At 52.4% G+C, this 19195-nt stretch overlaps 1 protein-coding gene across 1 annotated transcript in view; it reads left to right on the forward strand.

Moving 5' to 3' along the window:
• Positions 1–19195, forward strand: part of kif5ab (kinesin family member 5A, b) — a 192455-nt gene that overhangs the window by 82993 nt on the left and 90267 nt on the right. The window contains exon 2 of the mRNA XM_046312357.1: positions 12751–12838. Coding sequence (XP_046168313.1) covers positions 12751–12838 — 88 coding nt within the window. The remainder of the gene's footprint in view (positions 1–12750; positions 12839–19195) is intronic.

Raw genomic sequence — 19195 nt, forward strand, 5'->3', positions numbered from 1 at the left:
CACAGAGGTCCTCCGCCCATCAGACAGCCACATCTCCCCACCACAGAGGTCACTCGCCCATCAGACTGCCACATCTCCCCACCACAGAGGTCACCCAGAGGTCACCCGCCCATCAGACAGCCACAACTCCCCCACCACAGAGATCACCCAGAGGTCACCCGCCCATCAGACAGCCACATCTCCCCACCACAGAGGTCACCCAGAGGTCACCCGCCCATCAGACAGCCACAACTCCCCCACCACAGAGATCACCCAGAGGTCACCCGCCCATCAGACAGCCACATCTCCCCCACCACAGAGGTCACCCAGAGGTCCTCCGCCCATCAGAAAGCCACATCTCCCCACCACAGAGGTCACCCGCCCATCAGACAGCCACATCTCCCCCACCACAGAGGTCACACAGAGGTCACCCGCCCATCAGACAGCCACATCTCCCCCACCACAGAGGTCACCCGCCCATCAGACAGCCACATCTCCCCCACCACAGAGGTCACCCGCCCATCAGACAGCCACATCTCCCCCACCACAGAGGTCACCCGCCCATCAGACAGCCACATCTCCCCCACCACAGAGGTCACCCGCCCATCAGACAGCCACATCTCCCCACCACAGAGGTCACCCAGAGGTCCTCCGCCCATCAGACAGCCACATCTCCCCCACCACAGAGGTCACCCAGAGGTCCTCCGCCCATCAGACAGCCACATCTCCCCCACCACAGAGGTCACCCGCCCATCAGACAGCCACATCTCCCCCACCACAGAGGTCACCCGCCCATCAGACAGCCACATCTCCCCCACCACAGAGGTCACCCGCCCATCAGACAGCCACATCTCCCCCACCACAGAGGTCACCCGCCCATCAGACAGCCACATCTCCCCCACCACAGAGGTCACCCGCCCATCAGACAGCCACATCTCCCCACCACAGAGGTCACCCAGAGGTCCTCCGCCCATCAGACAGCCACATCTCCCCCACCACAGAGGTCACCCAGAGGTCCTCCGCCCATCAGACAGCCACATCTCCCCCACCACAGAGGTCACCCGCCCATCAGACAGCCACATCTCCCCACGACAGAGGTCACCCGCCCATCAGACAGCCACATCTCCCCCACCACAGAGGTCACCCGCCCATCAGACAGCCACATCTCCCCCACCACAGAGGTCACACAGAGGTCACACAGAGGTCCCTCGCCCATCAGACAGCCACATCTCCCCCACCACAGAGGTCATCCGCCCATCAGACAGCCACATCTCCCCCACCACAGAGGTCCTCCGCCCATCAGACAGCCACATCTCCCCCACCACAGAGGTCACACAGAGGTCACACAGAGGTCACACAGAGGTCCCTCGCCCATCAGACAGCCGCATCTCCCCCACCACAGAGGTCACACAGAGGTCACACAGAGGTCACACAGAGGTCCCTCGCCCATCAGACAGCCACATCTCCCCCACCACAGAGGTCACACAGAGGTCACACAGAGGTCACACAGAGGTCACACAGAGGTCCCTCACCCATCAGACAGCCGCATCTCCCCCACCACAGAGGTCCCCTGCCCATCAGACAGCCACATCTCCCCCACCACAGAGGTCACCCGCCCATCAGACAGCCACATCTCCCCCACCACAGAGGTCACCCGCCCATCAGACAGCCACATCTCCCCCACCACAGAGGTCACCCAGAGGTCACCACAGATGTCCCCCGCCCATCAGACAGCCACATCTCCCCACCACAGAGGTCACCCGCCCATCAGACAGACGTAGCCAATGCCCTTGGCTTCACCACTCTGTCTTTCCAAACCAAAGAAGAAGGAGCTGGGAACATCCCTCTCCTTGATCATGGAGAACCTAGCTCTTACAAGTGCTCCCTTTGCTTTAACCTGGAAAAAACTGCCCAGGTCCCTATGTAGTTCAGCTAAATTAGCCTGGAGGCCTACATTGCCTTGCCCCACCATCTCTACCTCCATCTCACTACTACTACGCTCCAGTTCCCCCAATAATCTCCGAGCCTCTGAGGATGAGAGGGCTGTATTCTGTTGACGGAACATTCCACCATTGACTCAGAAACTCATACACCTCTCTCTCTTCTTGCCCCCACCTTTCCCAAGAAGTCAGGAAACCTGAGCAAAAAGTGACACCTTGTAAGAGAGACAGAGAGAGACAGAGAGAGACAGAGAGAGACAGAGAGAGACAGAGAGAGACAGAGACAGAGACAGAGAGAGACAGAGAGAGAGAGAGACAGAGAGAGAGAGAGACAGAGAGAGAGAGAGAGAGAGAGAGAGAGAGAGAGACAGAGGGAGAGAGAGACAGAGGAGAGAGAGAGAGAGAGAGAGAGAGAGAGAGAGAGAGAGAGAGAGAGAGAGAGAGAGAGAGAGAGAGAGAGAGAGAGAGAGAGAGAGAGAGAGAGAGAGAGAGAGAGAGAGAGAGAGAGAGAGAGAGAGAGAGAGAGAGAGAGAGAGAGAGAGAGAGAGAGAGAGAGAGAGAGAGAGAGTGGAGAGAGAGAGAGAGAGAGAGAGAGAGGTAGAGAGAGAGAGAGAGAGGTAGAGAGAGTGGTAGAGAGAGTGGAGAGAGAGAGAGAGAGAGAGAGAGAGAGAGAGAGAGAGTGGTAGAGAGAGAGGTAGAGAGAGAGGTAGAGAGAGAGACAGAGAGAGAGACAGAGAGAGAGGTAGAGAGAGAGAGTAGAGAGAGTGAGAGAGAGAGGACAGAGAGAGAGGTAGAGAGAGACAGGTAGAGAGAGTGGTAGAGACAGAGAGAGAGTGGTAGAGTGAGTAGAGAGAGTGGTAGAGTGGTAGAGAGAGTGGTAGAGAGAGAGAGAGAGTGGTAGAGAGAGAGAGAGAGACAGAGAGAGACAGAGAGTGGTAGAGAGAGTGGTAGAGAGAGAGAGAGAGTGGTAGAGAGAGTGGTAGAGAGAGAGACAGAGGTGGAGAGAGAGAGGAGAGAGAGAGAGAGAGAGTGGTAGAGAGAGTGGTAGAGAGAGAGAGAGAGTGGTAGAGAGAGAGGTAGAGAGAGAGACAGAGTGAGAGAGAGAGGTAGAGAGAGTGGTAGAGAGAGTGGTAGAGAGAGTGGTAGAGAGAGAGGTAGAGAGAGTGGTAGAGAGAGTGGTAGAGAGAGAGGTAGAGAGAGGTAGAGAGAGTGGTAGAGAGAGTGGAGAGAGAGAGTGGTAGAGAGAGACAGAGGGTGGAGAGAGACAGAGGGAGAGAGAGATAGAGTGGAGAGAGAGAGACAGAGGGAGAGTGGTAGAGTGGTAGAGTGGTAGAGTGGTAGAGTGGTAGAGGTAGAGAGAGAGAGAGGTAGAGAGAGAGAGAGGTAGAGGTAGAGAGAGAGAGAGGTAGAGAGAGAGAGAGGTAGAGAGAGAGAGAGGTAGAGAGAGAGAGAGGTAGAGAGAGAGAGAGAGAGTGGAGAGAGAGAGAGAGAGAGAGAGAGAGAGAGAGAGAGAGAGAGAGAGAGTGGTAGAGAGAGTGGACAGAGGGAGAGTGGTAGAGAGTGGTAGAGAGGTAGAGTGGAGAGTGGTAGAGTGGTAGAGGTAGAGAGAGAGAGAGAGAGAGAGAGAGAGAGGTAGAGAGAGAGAGAGAGAGAGAGAGAGAGAGAGAGAGAGAGAGAGAGAGAGAGGTAGAGAGAGAGAGAGAGTGGTAGAGAGAGTGGTAGAGAGAGAGAGAGAGTGGTAGAGAGAGTGGTAGAGAGAGTGGTAGAGTGGTAGAGAGAGTGGTAGAGTGGTAGAGTGATAGACAGACAGACAGACAGACAGACAGACAGACAGACAGACAGACAGACAGACAGACAGACAGACAGACAGACAGACAGACAGACAGACAGACAGACAGACAGACAGACAGACAGACAGACAGACAGACAGACAGACAGACAGACAGACAGACAGACAGACAGACAGAGAATACATGTAAATAATATGACATTTGGAATGTCTTTATTCTTTCTGAACTTCTGTGTAATGTTGAGTGTATTATCTACTTCACTTGCTTTGGCAATGTTAACATATGTTTCCCATGCTAATAAAGCGGTCTTGAATTGAATTGAGAGAATCTTTGCTGGCTAATAGCAGGAGAGGAGGGTACACATTGTTGTCTGAGGTCTGTTTCATTATGGAGGTTTTCACTGCAGTGTCTTTCCAATCTCCATCCCTCCATTAATCCTCCCTCCATTTCTGGCTCTGATTAAATCAAGAGCCAGATTGGCTTTCTGCCTGCTGCTTCCAGACCATGTACTCTCTCACCCTTCCTCTCTTCCTGTCTCTCTCTCTGTTTCTCCCCCCTCTCTTCCTGTCTCTCTCTCTGTATCTCCCCCCTCTCTCTCTCTCTCTCTCTCTCTCTCTCTCTCTCTCTCTCTCTCTCTCTCTCTCTCTCTCTCTCTCTCTCTCTCTGTTTCTCCCCCCTCTCTCTCTGTATCTCCCCCTCTCTCTCTGTTTCTCCCCCTCTCTCTCTCTCTCTCTCTGTACTCCCCACCCCTCTCTCTCTCTGTTTCTCCCCCTCTCTCTCTGTACTCTCTCTCTCTCTCTCTCTCTCTCTCTCTGTACTCCCCACCTCTCTCTCTCTGTACCCCCCCCCTCTCTCTCTCTGTTTCTCCCCTCTCTCTCTCTGTCCCCACCCCTCTCTCTCTACTCCCCCACCCCTCTCTCTCTCTGTACTCCCCCACCACTCTCTCTCTGTACTCCCCACCCCCTCTCTCTCTGTACTCCCCACCCCTCTCTCTCTCTGTTTCTCCCTCTCTCTCTCTGTACTCCCCCACCCCTCTCTTCTCCCCCTCTCTTCCTGTCTCTCTCTCTGTATCTCCTCTCTCTCTCTCTCTCTCTCTCTCTCTCTCTCTCTCTCTCTCTCTCCCCCTCTCTCTCTGTTTCTCCCCCTCTCTCTCTGTACTCCCCCCACCTCTCTCTCTCTCTGTTTCTCCCCCTCTCTCTGTACTCTCCCACCCCTCTCACTCTCTCTGTACTCCCCCACCCCTCTCTCTGTACTCCCCACCCCTCTCTCTCTGTTTCTTCCCGTCTCTCTCTCTGTACTCCCCACCCCTCTCTCTCTCTGTACTCCCCCACCCCTCTCTCTCTGTACTCCCCCACCCCTCTCTCTGTACTCCCTCTCTGTACTCCCCACCCCTTTCTCTCTCTGTTTCTCCCTCTCTCTCTCTGTACTCCCCCCCCCTCTCTCTCTCTCTCTGTACTCCCCCACCCCTCTCTCTCTGTACTCCCCCCACCCCTCTCTCTCTGTACTCCCCCACCCCTCTCTCTCTCTGTTTCTCCCCCTCTCTCTCTCTCTGTACTCCCCCACCCCTCTCTCTCTTTATTCCCCCACCCCTCTCTCTCTGTACTCCCCCACCCCTCTCTCTCTCTCTGTACTCCCCCACCCCTCTCTCTCTGTACTCCCCCCATCCCCCTCTCTCTCTCTGTACTCCCCCACCCTCTCTCTCTCTGTTTCTTCCTGTCTCTCTCTCTGTACTCCCCCACCCCCTCTCTCTCTGTTTCTCCCTCTCTCTCTCTCTCTGTACTCCCCCACCCCTCTCTCTCTCTCTGTTTCTCCCTCTCTCTCTGCACTCCCCCACCCCACCTCTCTCTCTCTGTACTCCCCACCCCTCTCTCTCTGTACTCCCCCACCCCCTCTCTCTCTGTACTCCCCCACCCCTCTCTCTCTCTGTTTCTCCCCCACCCCCTCTCTCTCTCTGTACTCCCCCACCCCTCTCTCTCTGTACTCCCCCCACCCCTCTCTCTCTCTGTACTCCCCACCACTCTCTCTCTGTACTCCCCCACCCTCTCTCTCTGTACTCCCCCCCACCCCTCTCTCTCTCTGTTTCTCCCTCTCTCTCTCTGTACTCCCCCACCCCTCTCTTCTCCCCCTCTCTTCCTGTCTCTCTCTCTGTATCTCCTCTCTCTCTCTCTCTCTCTCTCTCTCTCTCTCTCTCTCTCTCTCTCTCTCTCCCCTCTCTCTCTCTGTTTCTCCCCCCTCTCTCTCTGTACTCCCCCACCCTCTCTCTCTCTGTTTCTCCCCCCTCTCTGTACTCTCCCACCCCTCTCACTCTCTCTGTACTCCCCCACCCCTCTCTCTGTACTCCCCCACCCCTCTCTCTCTCTGTTTCTTCCCGTCTCTCTCTCTGTACTCCCCACCCCCTCACTCTCTCTGTACTCCCCCACCCCTCTCTCTCTGTACTCCCCCACCCCTCTCTCTCTGTACTCCCCCCACCCCTCTCTCTCTGTACTCCCCCACCCCTTTCTCTCTCTGTTTCTCCCCTCTCTCTCTCTCTGTACTCCCCACCCCCCTCTCTCTCTCTCTGTACTCCCCCACCCCCTCTCTCTGTACTCCCCCACCCCTCTCTCTCTGTACTCCCCCACCCCCTCTCTCTCTGTTTCTCCCTCTCTCTCTCTCTCTGTACTCCCCCACCCCTCTCTCTCTTTATTCCCCCACCCCTCTCTCTGTACTCCCCCACCCCTCTCTCTCTGTACTCCCCCACCCCTCTCTCTCTGTACTCATCCCCCTCTCTCTCTGTACTCCCCCCACCCCTCTCTCTCTCTGTTTCTTCCTGTCTCTCTCTCTGTACTCCCCACCCCCTCTCTCTCTGTTTCTCCCCTCTCTCTCTCTCTCTGTACTCCCCCACCCTCTCTCTCTCTGTTTCTCCCCTCTCTCTCTCTGCACTCCCCACCCCACCTCTCTCTCTCTGTACTCCCCCACCCCTCTCTCTGTACTCCCCACCCTCTCTCTCTGTACTCCCCACCCCCTCTCTCTCTCTCTTTACTCCCCACCCCTCTCTCTATGTACTCCCCACCTCTCTCTCCCCCCACCCTCTCTCTCTGTACTCCCCCCACCCCTCTCTCTCTGTTTCTCCCCTCTCTATCTCTATGTACTCCCCCACCCCCTCTCTCTCTCTCTCTGTTTCTCCCCTCTCTCTCTCTCTGCACTCCCCCACCCCTCTCTCTCTCTCTCTCTGTACTCCCCCACCCTCTCTCTCTCTGTTTCTCCCCCTCTCTCTCTCTGTACTCCCCCACCCCTCTCTCTCTCTCTGTTTCTCCCCTCTCTCTCTCTCTCTCTCTCTCTCTCTCTCTCTCTCTCTCTCCTCTCTCTGTTTCTCCCCCTCTCTCTCTGTATCTCCCCTCTCTCTCTGTTTCTCCCCCCCCTCTCTCTCTCTCTCTGTACTCCCCCCCCCTCTCTCCTCCTCTCTCTCTGTACTCCCCCACCCTCTCTCTCTCCCTCTCTCTCTCTCTGTACTCCCCCCACCTCTCCCTCTACTCCCCCACCCCTCTCTCTCTCTGTTTCTCCCCCACCCCCTCTCTCTCTCTCTGTACTCCCCCCACCCCTCTCTCTCTCTCTGTACTCCCCACCCCTCTCTCTCTGTACTCCCCCACCCCTCTCTCTCTCTGTACTCCCCACCACTCTCTCTCTGTACTCCCCCACCCCTCTCTCTCTGTACTCCCCCACCCCTCTCTCTCTGTTTCTCCCCTCTCTCACTCTCTGTACTCCCCCACCCCTCTCTTCTCCCCCCCTCTTCCTGTCTCTCTCTCTGTTTCTCCCCTCTCTCTCTCTACTCTCCCCCCCCCCCTCTGTTTCTCCCCCCCCTCTCTCTGTACTCCCCACCTCTCTCTCTCTGTTTCTCCCCCACTCTCCTCTCTGTACTCCCCACCCCTCTCTCTGTTTCTCCTCTGTTTCTTCCCGTCTCTCTCTCTGTACTCCCCCACCCCTCTCACTCTCTCTGTACTCCCCCACCCCTCTCTCTCTGTACTCCCCCACCCCTCTCTCTCTGTACTCCCCACCCCTCTCTCTCTGTACTCCCCCACCCCTTTCTCTCTCTGTTTCTCCCCTCTCTCTCTCTCTGTACTCCCCACCCTCTCTCTCTCTGTACTCCCCCACTCCCCACCCCTCTCTCTCTGTACTCCCCCACCCCTCTCTCTCTCTGTTTCTCCCCCCTCTCTCTCTCTGTACTCCCCACCCCTCTCTCTCTTTATTCCCCACCCCTCTCTCTGTACTCCCCACCCCTCTCTCTCTCTCTGTACTCCCCACCCCTCTCTCTCTGTACTCCCCCATCCCCCTCTCTCTCTGTACTCCCCCACCCCTCTCTCTCTCTGTTTCTTCCTGTCTCTCTCTCTGTACTCCCCCACCCCCTCTCTCTCTGTTTCTCCCCTCTCTCTCTCTCTCTCTGTACTCCCCACCCCCTCTCTCTCTCTGTTTCTCCCCTCTCTCTCTGCACTCCCCACCCCACCTCTCTCTCTGTACTCCCCCACCCCTCTCTCTCTGTACTCCCCCACCCCTCTCTCTCTGTACTCCCCCACCCCTCTCTCTCTCTCTTTACTCCCCACCTCTCTCTATGTACTCTCTCTCTCTGTCCCCACCCCTCTCTCTCTGTACTCCCCACCCCCCTCTCTCTGTTTCTCCCCTCTCTATCTCTGTACTCCCCACCCCTCTCTCTCTCTGTTTCTCCCCTCTCTCTCTCTGTCCCCCCACCCCTCTCTCTCTCTCTCTGTACTCCCCCACCCTCTCTCTCTCTGTTTCTCCCCTCTCTCTCTCTCTGTACTCCCCCACCCCCTCTCTCTCTCTGTTTCTCCCTCTCTCTCTCTCTCTCTCTCACTCTCTCTCTCTCTCTCTCTCTCTCTCTCTCTCTGTTTCTCTCTCTCTCTGTCTCTCTCTCTGTTTCTCCCCCCTCTCTCTCTCTCTCTCTGTACTCCCCACCCCTCTCTCTCTCTGTTTCTCCCCCTCTCTCTCTCTGTACTCCCCCCACCCCTCTCTCTCTCTCTCTCTCTCTCTCTCTGTACTCCCCACCTCTCTCTCTCTGTACTCCCCCACCCCTCTCTCTCTCTGTTTCTCCCCCCCCCCTCTCTCTCTCTCTGTACTCCCCCCACCCCTCTCTCTCTCTCTGTACTCCCCCACCCCTCTCTCTCTGTACTCCTCTCTCTGTACTCCCCCACCACTCTCTCTCTGTACTCCCCCACCCCTCTCTCTCTGACTCCCCCACCCCCTCTCTCTCTGTTTCTCCCTCTCTCACTCTCTGTACTCCCCCACCCCTCTCTTCTCCCCCCTCTCTTCCTGTCTCTCTCTCTGTATCTCCCCTCTCTCTCTCTCTCTCTCTCTCTCTCTCTCTCTCTCTCTCTCTCTCTCTCTCTCTCTCTCCCCCTCTCTCTCTCTGTTTCTCCCCCTCTCTCTCTGTACTCCCCCACCTCTCTCTCTCTCTGTTTCTCCCCCCCTCTCTCTGTACTCTCCCACCCCTCTCACTCTCTCTGTACTCCCCCACCCCTCTCTCTGTACTCCCCACCCCTCTCTCTCTCTGTTTCTTCCCGTCTCTCTCTCTGTACTCCCCCACCCCTCTCACTCTCTCTGTACTCCCCAACTCCCCCACCCCTCTCTCTCTGTACTCCCCCACCCCTTTCTCTCTCTGTTTCTCCTCTCTCTCTCTCTGTACTCCCCACCCCTCTCTCTCTCTCTCTGTACTCCCCCACCCCTCTCTCTCTGTACTCCCCCACCCCTCTCTCTCTGTACTCCCCCACCCCTCTCTCTCTGTACTCCCCCCACCCCTCTCTCTCTCTGTTTCTCCCCTCTCTCTCTCTCTCTGTACTCCCCCACCCCCTCTCTCTCTTTATTCCCCCACCCCTCTCTCTCTGTACTCCCCCACCCCTCTCTCTCTCTCTGTACTCCCCACCCCTCTCTCTCTGTACTCCCCATCCCCCTCTCTCTCTCTGTACTCCCCCCACCCCTCTCTCTCTCTGTTTCTTCCTGTCTCTCTCTCTGTACTCCCCCACCCCTCTCTCTCTCTGTTTCTCCCCTCTCTCTCTCTCTCTCTGTACTCCCCCACCCCTCTCTCTCTCTCTGTTTCTCCCCTCTCTCTCTGCACTCTGCCCCCACCCCACCTCTCTCTCTCTGTACTCCCCACCCCTCTCTCTCTGTACTCCCCCACCCCTCTCTCTCTGTACTCCCCCACCCCTCTCTCTCTCTCTTTACTCCCCCACCCCTCTCTCTATGTACTCCCCCACCTCTCTCTCTCTGTACTCCCCCCCCTCTCTCTCTGTACTCCCCCACCCCCTCTCTCTCTCTGTTTCTCCCCTCTCTATCTCTATGTACTCCCCACCCCTCTCTCTCTCTCTCTGTTTCTCCCTCTCTCTCTCTCTGCACTCCCCACCCCCTCTCTCTCTCTCTCTCTGTACTCCCCCACCCCTCTCTCTCTGTTTCTCCCCCTCTCTCTCTCTGTACTCCCCCACCCCTCTCTCTCTCTCTGTTTCTCCCTCTCTCTCTCTCTCTCTGTACTCCCCCCACCCCTCTCTCTCTGTACTCCCCCACCCCTCTCTCTCTGTACACCCCCACCCCTCTCTCTCTCTGTTTCTCCCCATCTCTCTCTCTGTACTCCCCCACCCCTCTCTATCTGTGCTCCCCCATCCCTCTCTCTCTGTACTCCCCCCACCCCTCTCTCTCTGTACTCCCCACCTCTCTCTCTCTCTGACTCCCCCCACCCCTCTCTCTCTCTGTTTCTCCCTCTCTCTCTCTCTCTGTACACCCCACCCCTCTCTCTCTGTACTCCCCACCCCTCTCTCTCTCTGTACTCCCCCACCCCTCTCTCTCTTTCTCTCTCTCTCTCTGTTTCTCCCCATCTCTCTCTCTGTACACCCCCACCCCTCTCTCTCTCTGTACTGTACTCCCCCACCCCTCTCTCTCTGACCCCTCTCTCTCTGTACTCCCCCACCCCTCTCTCTCTGCACCCCCTCCCCCTCTCTCTCTCTGACCCCTCTCTCTCTCTGTATCTCCTCTTCCTCCCATACTGGTTCCAGTATGATATATTTATCCGTCTAATGGGTTGGACTGTGATGTAATCCTCTCTAGGGGTTGGTAGCTGGGGCTAATCAAAACACCACTCTCTATAACCACTCAGTAGAGAGAGACAGAGAGACAGAGAGAGACAAAGAGAGAGAGAGACAGAAAGAGACAGAGAGAGAGAGAGAGACAGAGAGAGAGAGAGAGAGACAGAGAGAGAGACAGAGAGAGAGAGAGAGAGAGACAGAGAGAGAGAGAGAGAGAGAGAGAGAGAGAGACAGAGAGAGAGAGAGAGAGAGAGAGAGAGAGAGAGAGAGAGAGACAGAGAGAGAGACAGAGAGAGAGAGAGAGAGAGAGAGAGAGAGACAGAGAGAGAGACACAGAGAGAGAGACACAGAGAGAGAGAGAGACAGACACAGAGAGAGACACAGAGAGAGAGATACAGAGAGAGAGACACAGAGAGAGAGAGAGACACAGAGAGGAGAGATACAGAGAAAGAGAGAGATACAGAGAGAGAGAGAGAGACACAGAGAAAGAGAGAGAGAGAGAGACACAGAGAAAGAGAGAGAGAGAGAGACACAGAGAAAGAGAGAGAGAGAGAGACACAGAGAAAGAGACAGAGAGAGAGACACAGAGAAAGAGACAGAGGGAGATATGGAGAGTGGTGTTACCTTGACTCACACTAACCTCCTCTTTTGCTCTCCAGACAGGTATTAGTAGAACCCGACTCGCTAACGACTGTCGGGTTGCTAATGGCCTGCTACTCAGGGCTCTATTGTCCCTCCATCAGGTCCTAATGGCCTGCTACTCAGGGCTCTATTGTCCCTCCATCAGGTCCTAATGGCCTGACATAACCACTCTGACATAAATGCAATCAATAATCACATCATAACAGTATCAGTGCTTTTAAAACTCACCTAACTGTGATCGATACACGTGAAGAAAGAGGTTCAACAACAGGTTGAAACTGAGTGGGGAAAACGTGGTTGTTGTGGACGCTGTTTTCAAAGCCAAACACAACAAAATGGACAGCTGCTTTCTATGGTTATCGCTGAAGCATAACAGATAGACATGTAAAGGTAGTTTCTGATTGAGTCGACATGTTGTCTTTAAATTTCAACCGCGCTGTAATGTTGAATGGGATTGAATAGAGCCTTATAGCATCAGGCGGCGCTAAGGGCTGTGTTTGGCTTTGTCCCAAATTGCACCCTACACGCTATCATGTATAGTGCACTACTTTGGATATGGCTTGAAAATAGTGCACTATATAGGGAACAGACTTCCATTTGAGACGCATCCAGCATCGGGGAACGTGTTCAGGGATGTGTTTTTCTCCGCCTGCAACCCAAATGGCACCCTATTCCCTATAAAGTGCACTACTTTCAAGCCATATCAGAAGTAGTGCACTATGTATGGAACAGGGTCACAGTTGAGACGCTTCCAGAGTCAGAGACCGTGTAAAGGACTGTGTGTGTCTGTGTGTGTCTGTGTGTCTGTGTGTGTTTCTGTGTGTGTCTGTGTGTGTCTGTGTGTGTCTGTGTGTCTGTGTGTGTTTCTGTGTGTGTCTGTGTGTGTCTGTGTGTGTCTGTGTGTGTCTGTGTGTGTTGTCTGTGTGTGTTTGTGTGTGTCTGTGTGTCTGTGTGTGTTTCTGTGTGTTTCTGTGTGTTTCTGTGCGTGTCTGTGTGTCTGTGTGTGTTTCTGTGTGTCTCTGTGTTTGTCTGTGCGTGTCTATGTGTCTGTGTGTGTTTCTGTGTGTGTCTGTGTGTCTCTGTGTTTGTCTGTGTGTTTCTGTGTTTGTCTGTGTGTGTGTGTCTGTGTGTGTCTGTGTGTCTGTGTTTGTTATGATGTATTGACAGACTGTGTCTCTGTGTGCTTGTTCGTGTGTTTCTGTGTGTGTTTGTGTGTTTGTGTGTTTCTGTGTGTGTTTGTGTGTTTCTGTGTGTGTTTGTGTGTTTCTGTGTGTGTTTGTGTGTTTCTGTGTGTGCGTGGGTGATGTATTGACTGACTCTGTGTCTGTCTTGGCTTCACAGGGGAAGTCCTATGTGTTTGACCGGGTGTTCCCCACCAACACAACACAGGAACAGGTGTACAACACCTGCGCCAAGCAGATAGTCAAAGGTGAGTGCCAGCCTCTCTCTCTCTCTCTCTCTCTCTCTCTCTCTCTCTCTCTCTCTCTCTCTCTCTCTCTCTCTCTCTCTCTCTCTCTCTCTCTCTCTCTCTCTCTCTCTCTCTCTCTCTCTCTCTCTCTCTTCTGCTACATTCAAAGATATTGCAGATTTCAATCCAGTTGTCTAACATGTCTGTCTGTGATTGAGTCTAGGACAGATAGATGGCTGGAAGAGGAAGATAACAGCACAGCCAGAACAAAGAGAGCATGAGGAACAGAGAGAATCTCAGAGACACTCCAATGAGAACCCTGCCAGAGGTCTAACAACAGAGACACCCAATGAGAACCCAGCCAGAGGTAGAGAGTAACAACAGAGACTCTCAATGAGAACCCAGCCAGAGGTAGAGAGTAACAACAGAGACACCCAATGAGAACCCAGCCAGAGGTAGAGAGTAACAACAGAGACACCCAATGAGAACCCAGCCAGAGGTCTAACAACAGAGACACCCAATGAGAACCCAGCCAGAGGTAGAGAGTAACAACAGAGACACCCAATGAGAACCCAGCCAGAGGTCTCTCTCTCAACAGAGACAGAGACTCTCAATGAGAACCCAGCCAGAGGTGCTAACATTCAAAGATATTGCAGATTTCAATCCAGAGTTGTCTAACATGTCTGTCTGTGATTGAGTCTAGAGACAGATGAGAACCCTGCCAGAGGTAAGATAACAACAGAGACACCCAATGAGAACCCACAGCCAGAACAAACAGAGACACCCAATGAGAACAGCCAGAGAATAACAACAGAGACACCCAATGAGAACCCAGCCAGAGGTAGAGAGTAACAACAGAGACACCCAATGAGAACCCAGCCAGAGGTAGAGAGTAACAACAGAGACACCCAATGAGAACCCAGCCAGAGGTAGAGAGTAACAACAGAGACACCCAATGAGAACCCAGCCAGAGGTAGAGAGTAACAACAGAGACACCCAATGAGAACCCAGCCAGAGGTAGAGAGTAACAACAGAGACACCCAATGAGAACCCAGCCAGAGGTAGAGAGTAACAACAGAGACACCCAATGAGAACCCAGCCAGAGGTAGAGAGTAACAACAGAGACACCCAATGAGAACCCAGCCAGAGGTAGAGAGTAACAACAGAGACACCCAATGAGAACCCAGCCAGAGGTAGAGAGTAACAACAGAGACACCCAATGAGAACCCAGCCAGAGGTAGAGAGTAACAACAGAGTGAGAGAAATGTGGGAGTTTATCAAGATTGGATTTGTTTTCAAATTCTTAATGGGTCTGTGTAATCTGGGGAAATATGTGTCTCTGATAGGGTCATACCAAGTTAGGAAGTGCAGGTTGGTTTCCTCCTCATCTTGTGGCCTCTCTCAATAGCAAGGCTCTCTAGTCTGGTTCCTCTCTCGGTTTTTTCCTAGGTTCTGGCCTTTCTAGGGAGTTTTTCCTAGCCACCGTGCTTCTACACCTGCATTGCTTGCTGTTTGGGGTTTTAGGCTGGGTTTTCGTACAGTACTTTGAGATATCAGCTGATGTACGAAGGGCTACATAAATAAATTTGATTTGGTTTGATCTCAATAGCAAGGCTCACTGAGTCAAAGAACGTGAAATAGATAATAAAACAATAGTGAAATAAACTATTTTATAAAATTAACATTAAATGTTACACTCACAGAAGTTCCAAATGTCATATTATGTATATATACAGTGTTGTAATATATACAGTATTGTAATATATACAGTATTGTAATATATACAGTGTTGTAATATATACAGTATTGTAATATATACAGTGTTGTAATATATACAGTATTGTAATGTATACAGTGTTGTAATATATACAGTGTTGTAACAATGTACAAATGGTTAAAGAACACAAGGGAAAATAAATCAACATAAATATGGGTTGTATTTACAATGGTGTTTGTTCTTCGCTGGTTGCCATTTTCTTGTGGCAACAGGTCACACATCTTGCTGCTGTGATGTCACAATGGTGTTTGTTCTTCACTGGTTGACCTTTTCTTGTGGCAACAGGTCACACATCTTGCTGCTGTGATGTCACAATGGTGTTTGTTCTTCACTGGTTGACCTTTTCTTGTGGCAACAGGTCACACATCTTACTGCTGTGATGTCACAATAAAGATGGGAGTTTATCAAAATTGCATTTATTTTCAAATTCTTTGTCGGTATGTGTAATCTGAGGGAAATATGTATCATACATTGGGCAGGAGGTTAGGAAGTGCAGCTCAGTTTCCACCTCATTTTGTGGGCAGTGAGCACATAGCCTGTCTTCTCTTGAGAGCCATGTCTGCCTACTGCCGCCTTTCTCAATAGCAAGGCTATGCTCACTGAGTCTGTACATAGTCAAAGCTTTCCTTAATTTTGGGTCAGTCACAGTGGTCAGGTATTCTGCCACTGTGTACTCTCTGTTTAGGGCCAAATAGCATTCTAGTTTGCTCTGTTTGTTTGTAAATTCTTTCCGATGTGTCAAGTAATTATCTTTTTGTTTTCTCGTGATTTGGTTGGGTCTAATTGTGCTGCTGTCCTGGGGCTCTGTGGGGTGTGTTTGTGTTTGTGAACAGAGCCCCAGAACCAGCTTGCTTAGGGGACTCTTCTCTAGGTTCATCTCTCTGTAGGTGATGGCTTTGTTATGGAAGGTTTGGGAATCGCTTCCTTTTAGGTGGTTGTAGAGTTTAACAGCTCTCTTCTAGATTTGGAGAATTAGTGGGTATCTTCCTAATTCTGCTCTGCATGTATTATTTAGTGTTTTGCTTTGTACACTGAGGATATTTTTGCAGAATTCTGAATGTAGAGTCTCAATTTGGTGTTTTCCCCATTTTGTGAATTATTGGTTGGTGAGCACCTCACAACCATAAAGGGAAATGGGCTCTATAACTGATTCAAGTATTTTTAGCCAAATCCTAATTGTTATGTCACATTTTATGTTCCTTTTGATGGCTTAGAATGTCCTTCTTGCCTTGTCTCTCAGATCATTCACAGGTTTGTGGAAGTTACCTGTGGCGCTGATGTTTAGGCCGGGGTATGTATAGTTTTTCTGTGTGCTCTAGGGCAACGGTGTCTAGATGGAATTTGTATTTGTGGTCCTGGCAACTGGACCTTTTTTGGAACACAATTTAACACAGAGATTTACTGTCAGGGCCCAAGTCTGACAGAATCGTTGCAGAAGATCTAGGTGTTGCTGTAGGCCCTCATTGGTTGGGGACAGATCTAGGTGCTGCTGTAGGCCCTCATTGGTTGGGGACAGATCTAGGTGCTGCTGTAGGCCCTCATTGGTTGGGGACAGATCTAGGTGCTGCTGTAGGCCCTCATTGGTTGGGGACAGATCTAGGTGCTGCTGTAGGCCCTCATTGGTTGGGGACAGATCTAGGTGCCGTTGTAGGCCCTCATTGGTTGGGGACAGATCTAGGTGCTGCTGTAAGCCCTCATTGGTTGGGGACAGATCTAGGTGCTGCTGTAGGCCCTCATTGGTTGGGGACAGATCTAGGTGCTGCTGTAGGCCCTCATTGGTTGGGGACAGATCTAGGTGCTGCTGTAGGCCCTCATTGGTTGGGGACAGATCTAGATGCTGCTGTAGGCCCTCATTGGTTGGGGACAGATCTAGGTGCTGCTGTAGGCCCTCATTGGTTGGGGACAGATCTAGGTGCTGCTGTAGGCCCTCATTGGTTGGGGACAGATCTAGGTGCTGCTGTAGGCCCTCATTGGTTGGGGACAGATCTAGGTGCTGCTGTAGGCCCTCATTGGTTGGGGACAGATCTAGGTGCTGCTGTAGGCCCTCATTGGTTGGGGACAGATCTAGGTGCCGTTGTAGGCCCTCATTGGTTGGGGACAGATCTAGGTGCTGCTGTAAGCCCTCATTGGTTGGGGACAGATCTAGGTGCTGCTGTAGGCCCTCATTGGTTGGGGACAGATCTAGGTGCTGCTGTAGGCCCTCATTGGTTGGGGACAGATCTAGGTGCTGCTGTAGGCCCTCATTGGTTGGGGACAGATCTAGGTGCTGCTGTAGGCCCTCATTGGTTGGGGACAGATCTAGGTGCTGCTGTAAGCCCTCATTGGTTGGGGACAGAAGAACCAGATCGTCAGCAAACAGTAGACTTTTGACTACAGGTTCTAGTAGATTCTCTCTCTCTCCCGGCTGTGTTGGTCTGATTGTCTGTCTGGCTCTGGCATTCTTATCTTCCTTTCCTCCCTCTCATCTCAAAGACAGATTCCCTCTGTTTATACTTCACTTGTTCATGTCACGGTTCGACTCAGCTCAATCCAACCTCAGCATGACCAGAATAACTAACAGAGGAGGAAGATGTCTTGTGAAGAGGAAGGAGAGAGAAATGGAGATGGAGTGAGAGAGAGAGGGGGATATAAGGGGGTGGAGAGAGAGAGAGGGGGATATAAGGGGGTGGAGAGAGAAAGTAAAAGCAACAGAAGGGAGGAGAGATGAAGGGAGGAGAGATGAAGGGAGGAGAGATGAAGGGAGGAGAGGGGGTGGAGAGAGAAAGTAAAAGCAACAGAAGGGAGGAGAGATGAAGGGAGGAGAGATGAAGGGAGGAGAGATGAAGGGAGGAGAGATGAAGGGAGGAGAGATGAAGGGAGGAGAGATGAAGGGAGGAGAGATTAAGGGAGGAGAGATTAAGGGAGGAGAGATGAAGGGAGGAGTGTGAAATGAAATGGTAGAGGATGAATGTCTTTATTAAGGTTCCTTCTGGCTCCTAGCCTGAAACTCTTCTCACAGTCTTCTCACAGTCTTCTCACAGTTGATTTTCTTCTTCTTCTGTCTGCCCACAGTCTGTCAAGGCGGGGGTGGTGCTGTTTGCTAGTGCTTTCTGTTTCGTGCTCTATGTAAGTGTGTGTGTGTGTGTGTGTGTGTGTGTGTGTGTGTGTGTGTGTGTGTGTGTGTGTGTGTGTGTGTGTGTGTGTGTGTGTGTGTGTGTGTGTGTGTGTGTGTGTGTGTGTGTGTGTGTGTGTGTGTGTGTGTGTGTGTGTGTGTGTGTGTGTGTGTGTGTGTGTGCGCGTGCGTGCGTGCGTGCGTGCGTGCGTGCGTGCCAGGGTTTCCCGTTAGCCAGTAAATACCAGTTTTTGCCATTTCAAAATACATAATATTAATTGATGGAAATACTAGTTGATGGGCTCCTAATTAAAAGGCTAATATACTTCATAAGATGATAAATCATTGATCTGTTTGGGATTTAGTTTCGGGTGTGGGTCTCTATTCTTACTCAATCAAAAGATGCAAGGTTCTCCTAAGGGACTTCAGCTAAGTGTAACCGGAAGAGGCAAAATTGGTGAAGATTGTGTTGAAAATCCCCGTCTCCAACGTGCGAGAGGGGATACTTTTCCCCCAAAACAGAGTAAAGTTGGCCTCAAGATCGCTATTTCTTAGAGGACAAAGTAGCGAGGCTGATGTGCATCGAGCTCCTCTCTAACGAGTTGGACAGTTTTCAAATCAAATCAAATCAAATTGTATTTGTCACATAAACATGGTTAGCAGATGTTAATGCGAGTGTAGCGAAATGCTTGTGCTTCTAGTTCCGACAATGCAGTAATAACCAACGAGTAATCTAACCTAACAATTCCAAAACTACTACCTTATACACACAAGTGTAAGGGGATAAAGAATATGTACATAAAGATATATGAATGAGTGATGGTACAGAACGGCATTGAATTCCCAACAGCAGCGGCTCACTTTGAGCAGGCCAAGGCCCTCTGCAAACACCTCACTGAGCAGGCCAAGGCCCTCTGCAAACACCTCACTGAGCAGGCCAAGGCCCTCTGCAAACACCTCACTGAGCAGACCAAGGCCCTCTGCAAACACCTCACTGAGCAGGCCAAGGCCCTCTGCAAACACCTCACTGAGCAGACCAAGGCCCTCTGCAAACGCCTCACTGAGCAGGCCAAGGCCCTCTGCAAACACCTCACTGAGCAGGCCAAGGCCCTCTGCAAACGCCTCACTGAGCAGGCCAAGGCCCTCTGCAAATGCCTCACTGAGCAGGCCAAGGCCCCTCACTGAGCAGACCAAGGCCCTCTGCAAACACCTCACTGAGCAGGCCAAGGCCCTCTGCAAACACCTCACTGAGCAGGCCAAGGCCCTCCCTCACTGAGCAGACCAAGGACTTCTGCAAACACCTCACTGAGCAGGCCAAGGCCCTCTGCAAACACCTCACTGAGCAGGCCAAGGCCCTCTGCAAACACCTCACTGAGCAGGCCAAGGCCCTCTGCAAACACCTCACTGAGCAGGCCAAGGCCCTCTGCAAACGCCTCACTGAGCAGGCCAAGGCCCCTCACTGAGCAGACCAAGGCCATCTGCAAACGCAAGTAAATTAGAGACAACTGAT

The sequence above is a fragment of the Oncorhynchus gorbuscha genome, linkage group LG18 (assembly GCF_021184085.1).
Source record: "Oncorhynchus gorbuscha isolate QuinsamMale2020 ecotype Even-year linkage group LG18, OgorEven_v1.0, whole genome shotgun sequence".
NCBI classification, from domain to species: Eukaryota; Metazoa; Chordata; class Actinopteri; order Salmoniformes; family Salmonidae; genus Oncorhynchus; species Oncorhynchus gorbuscha.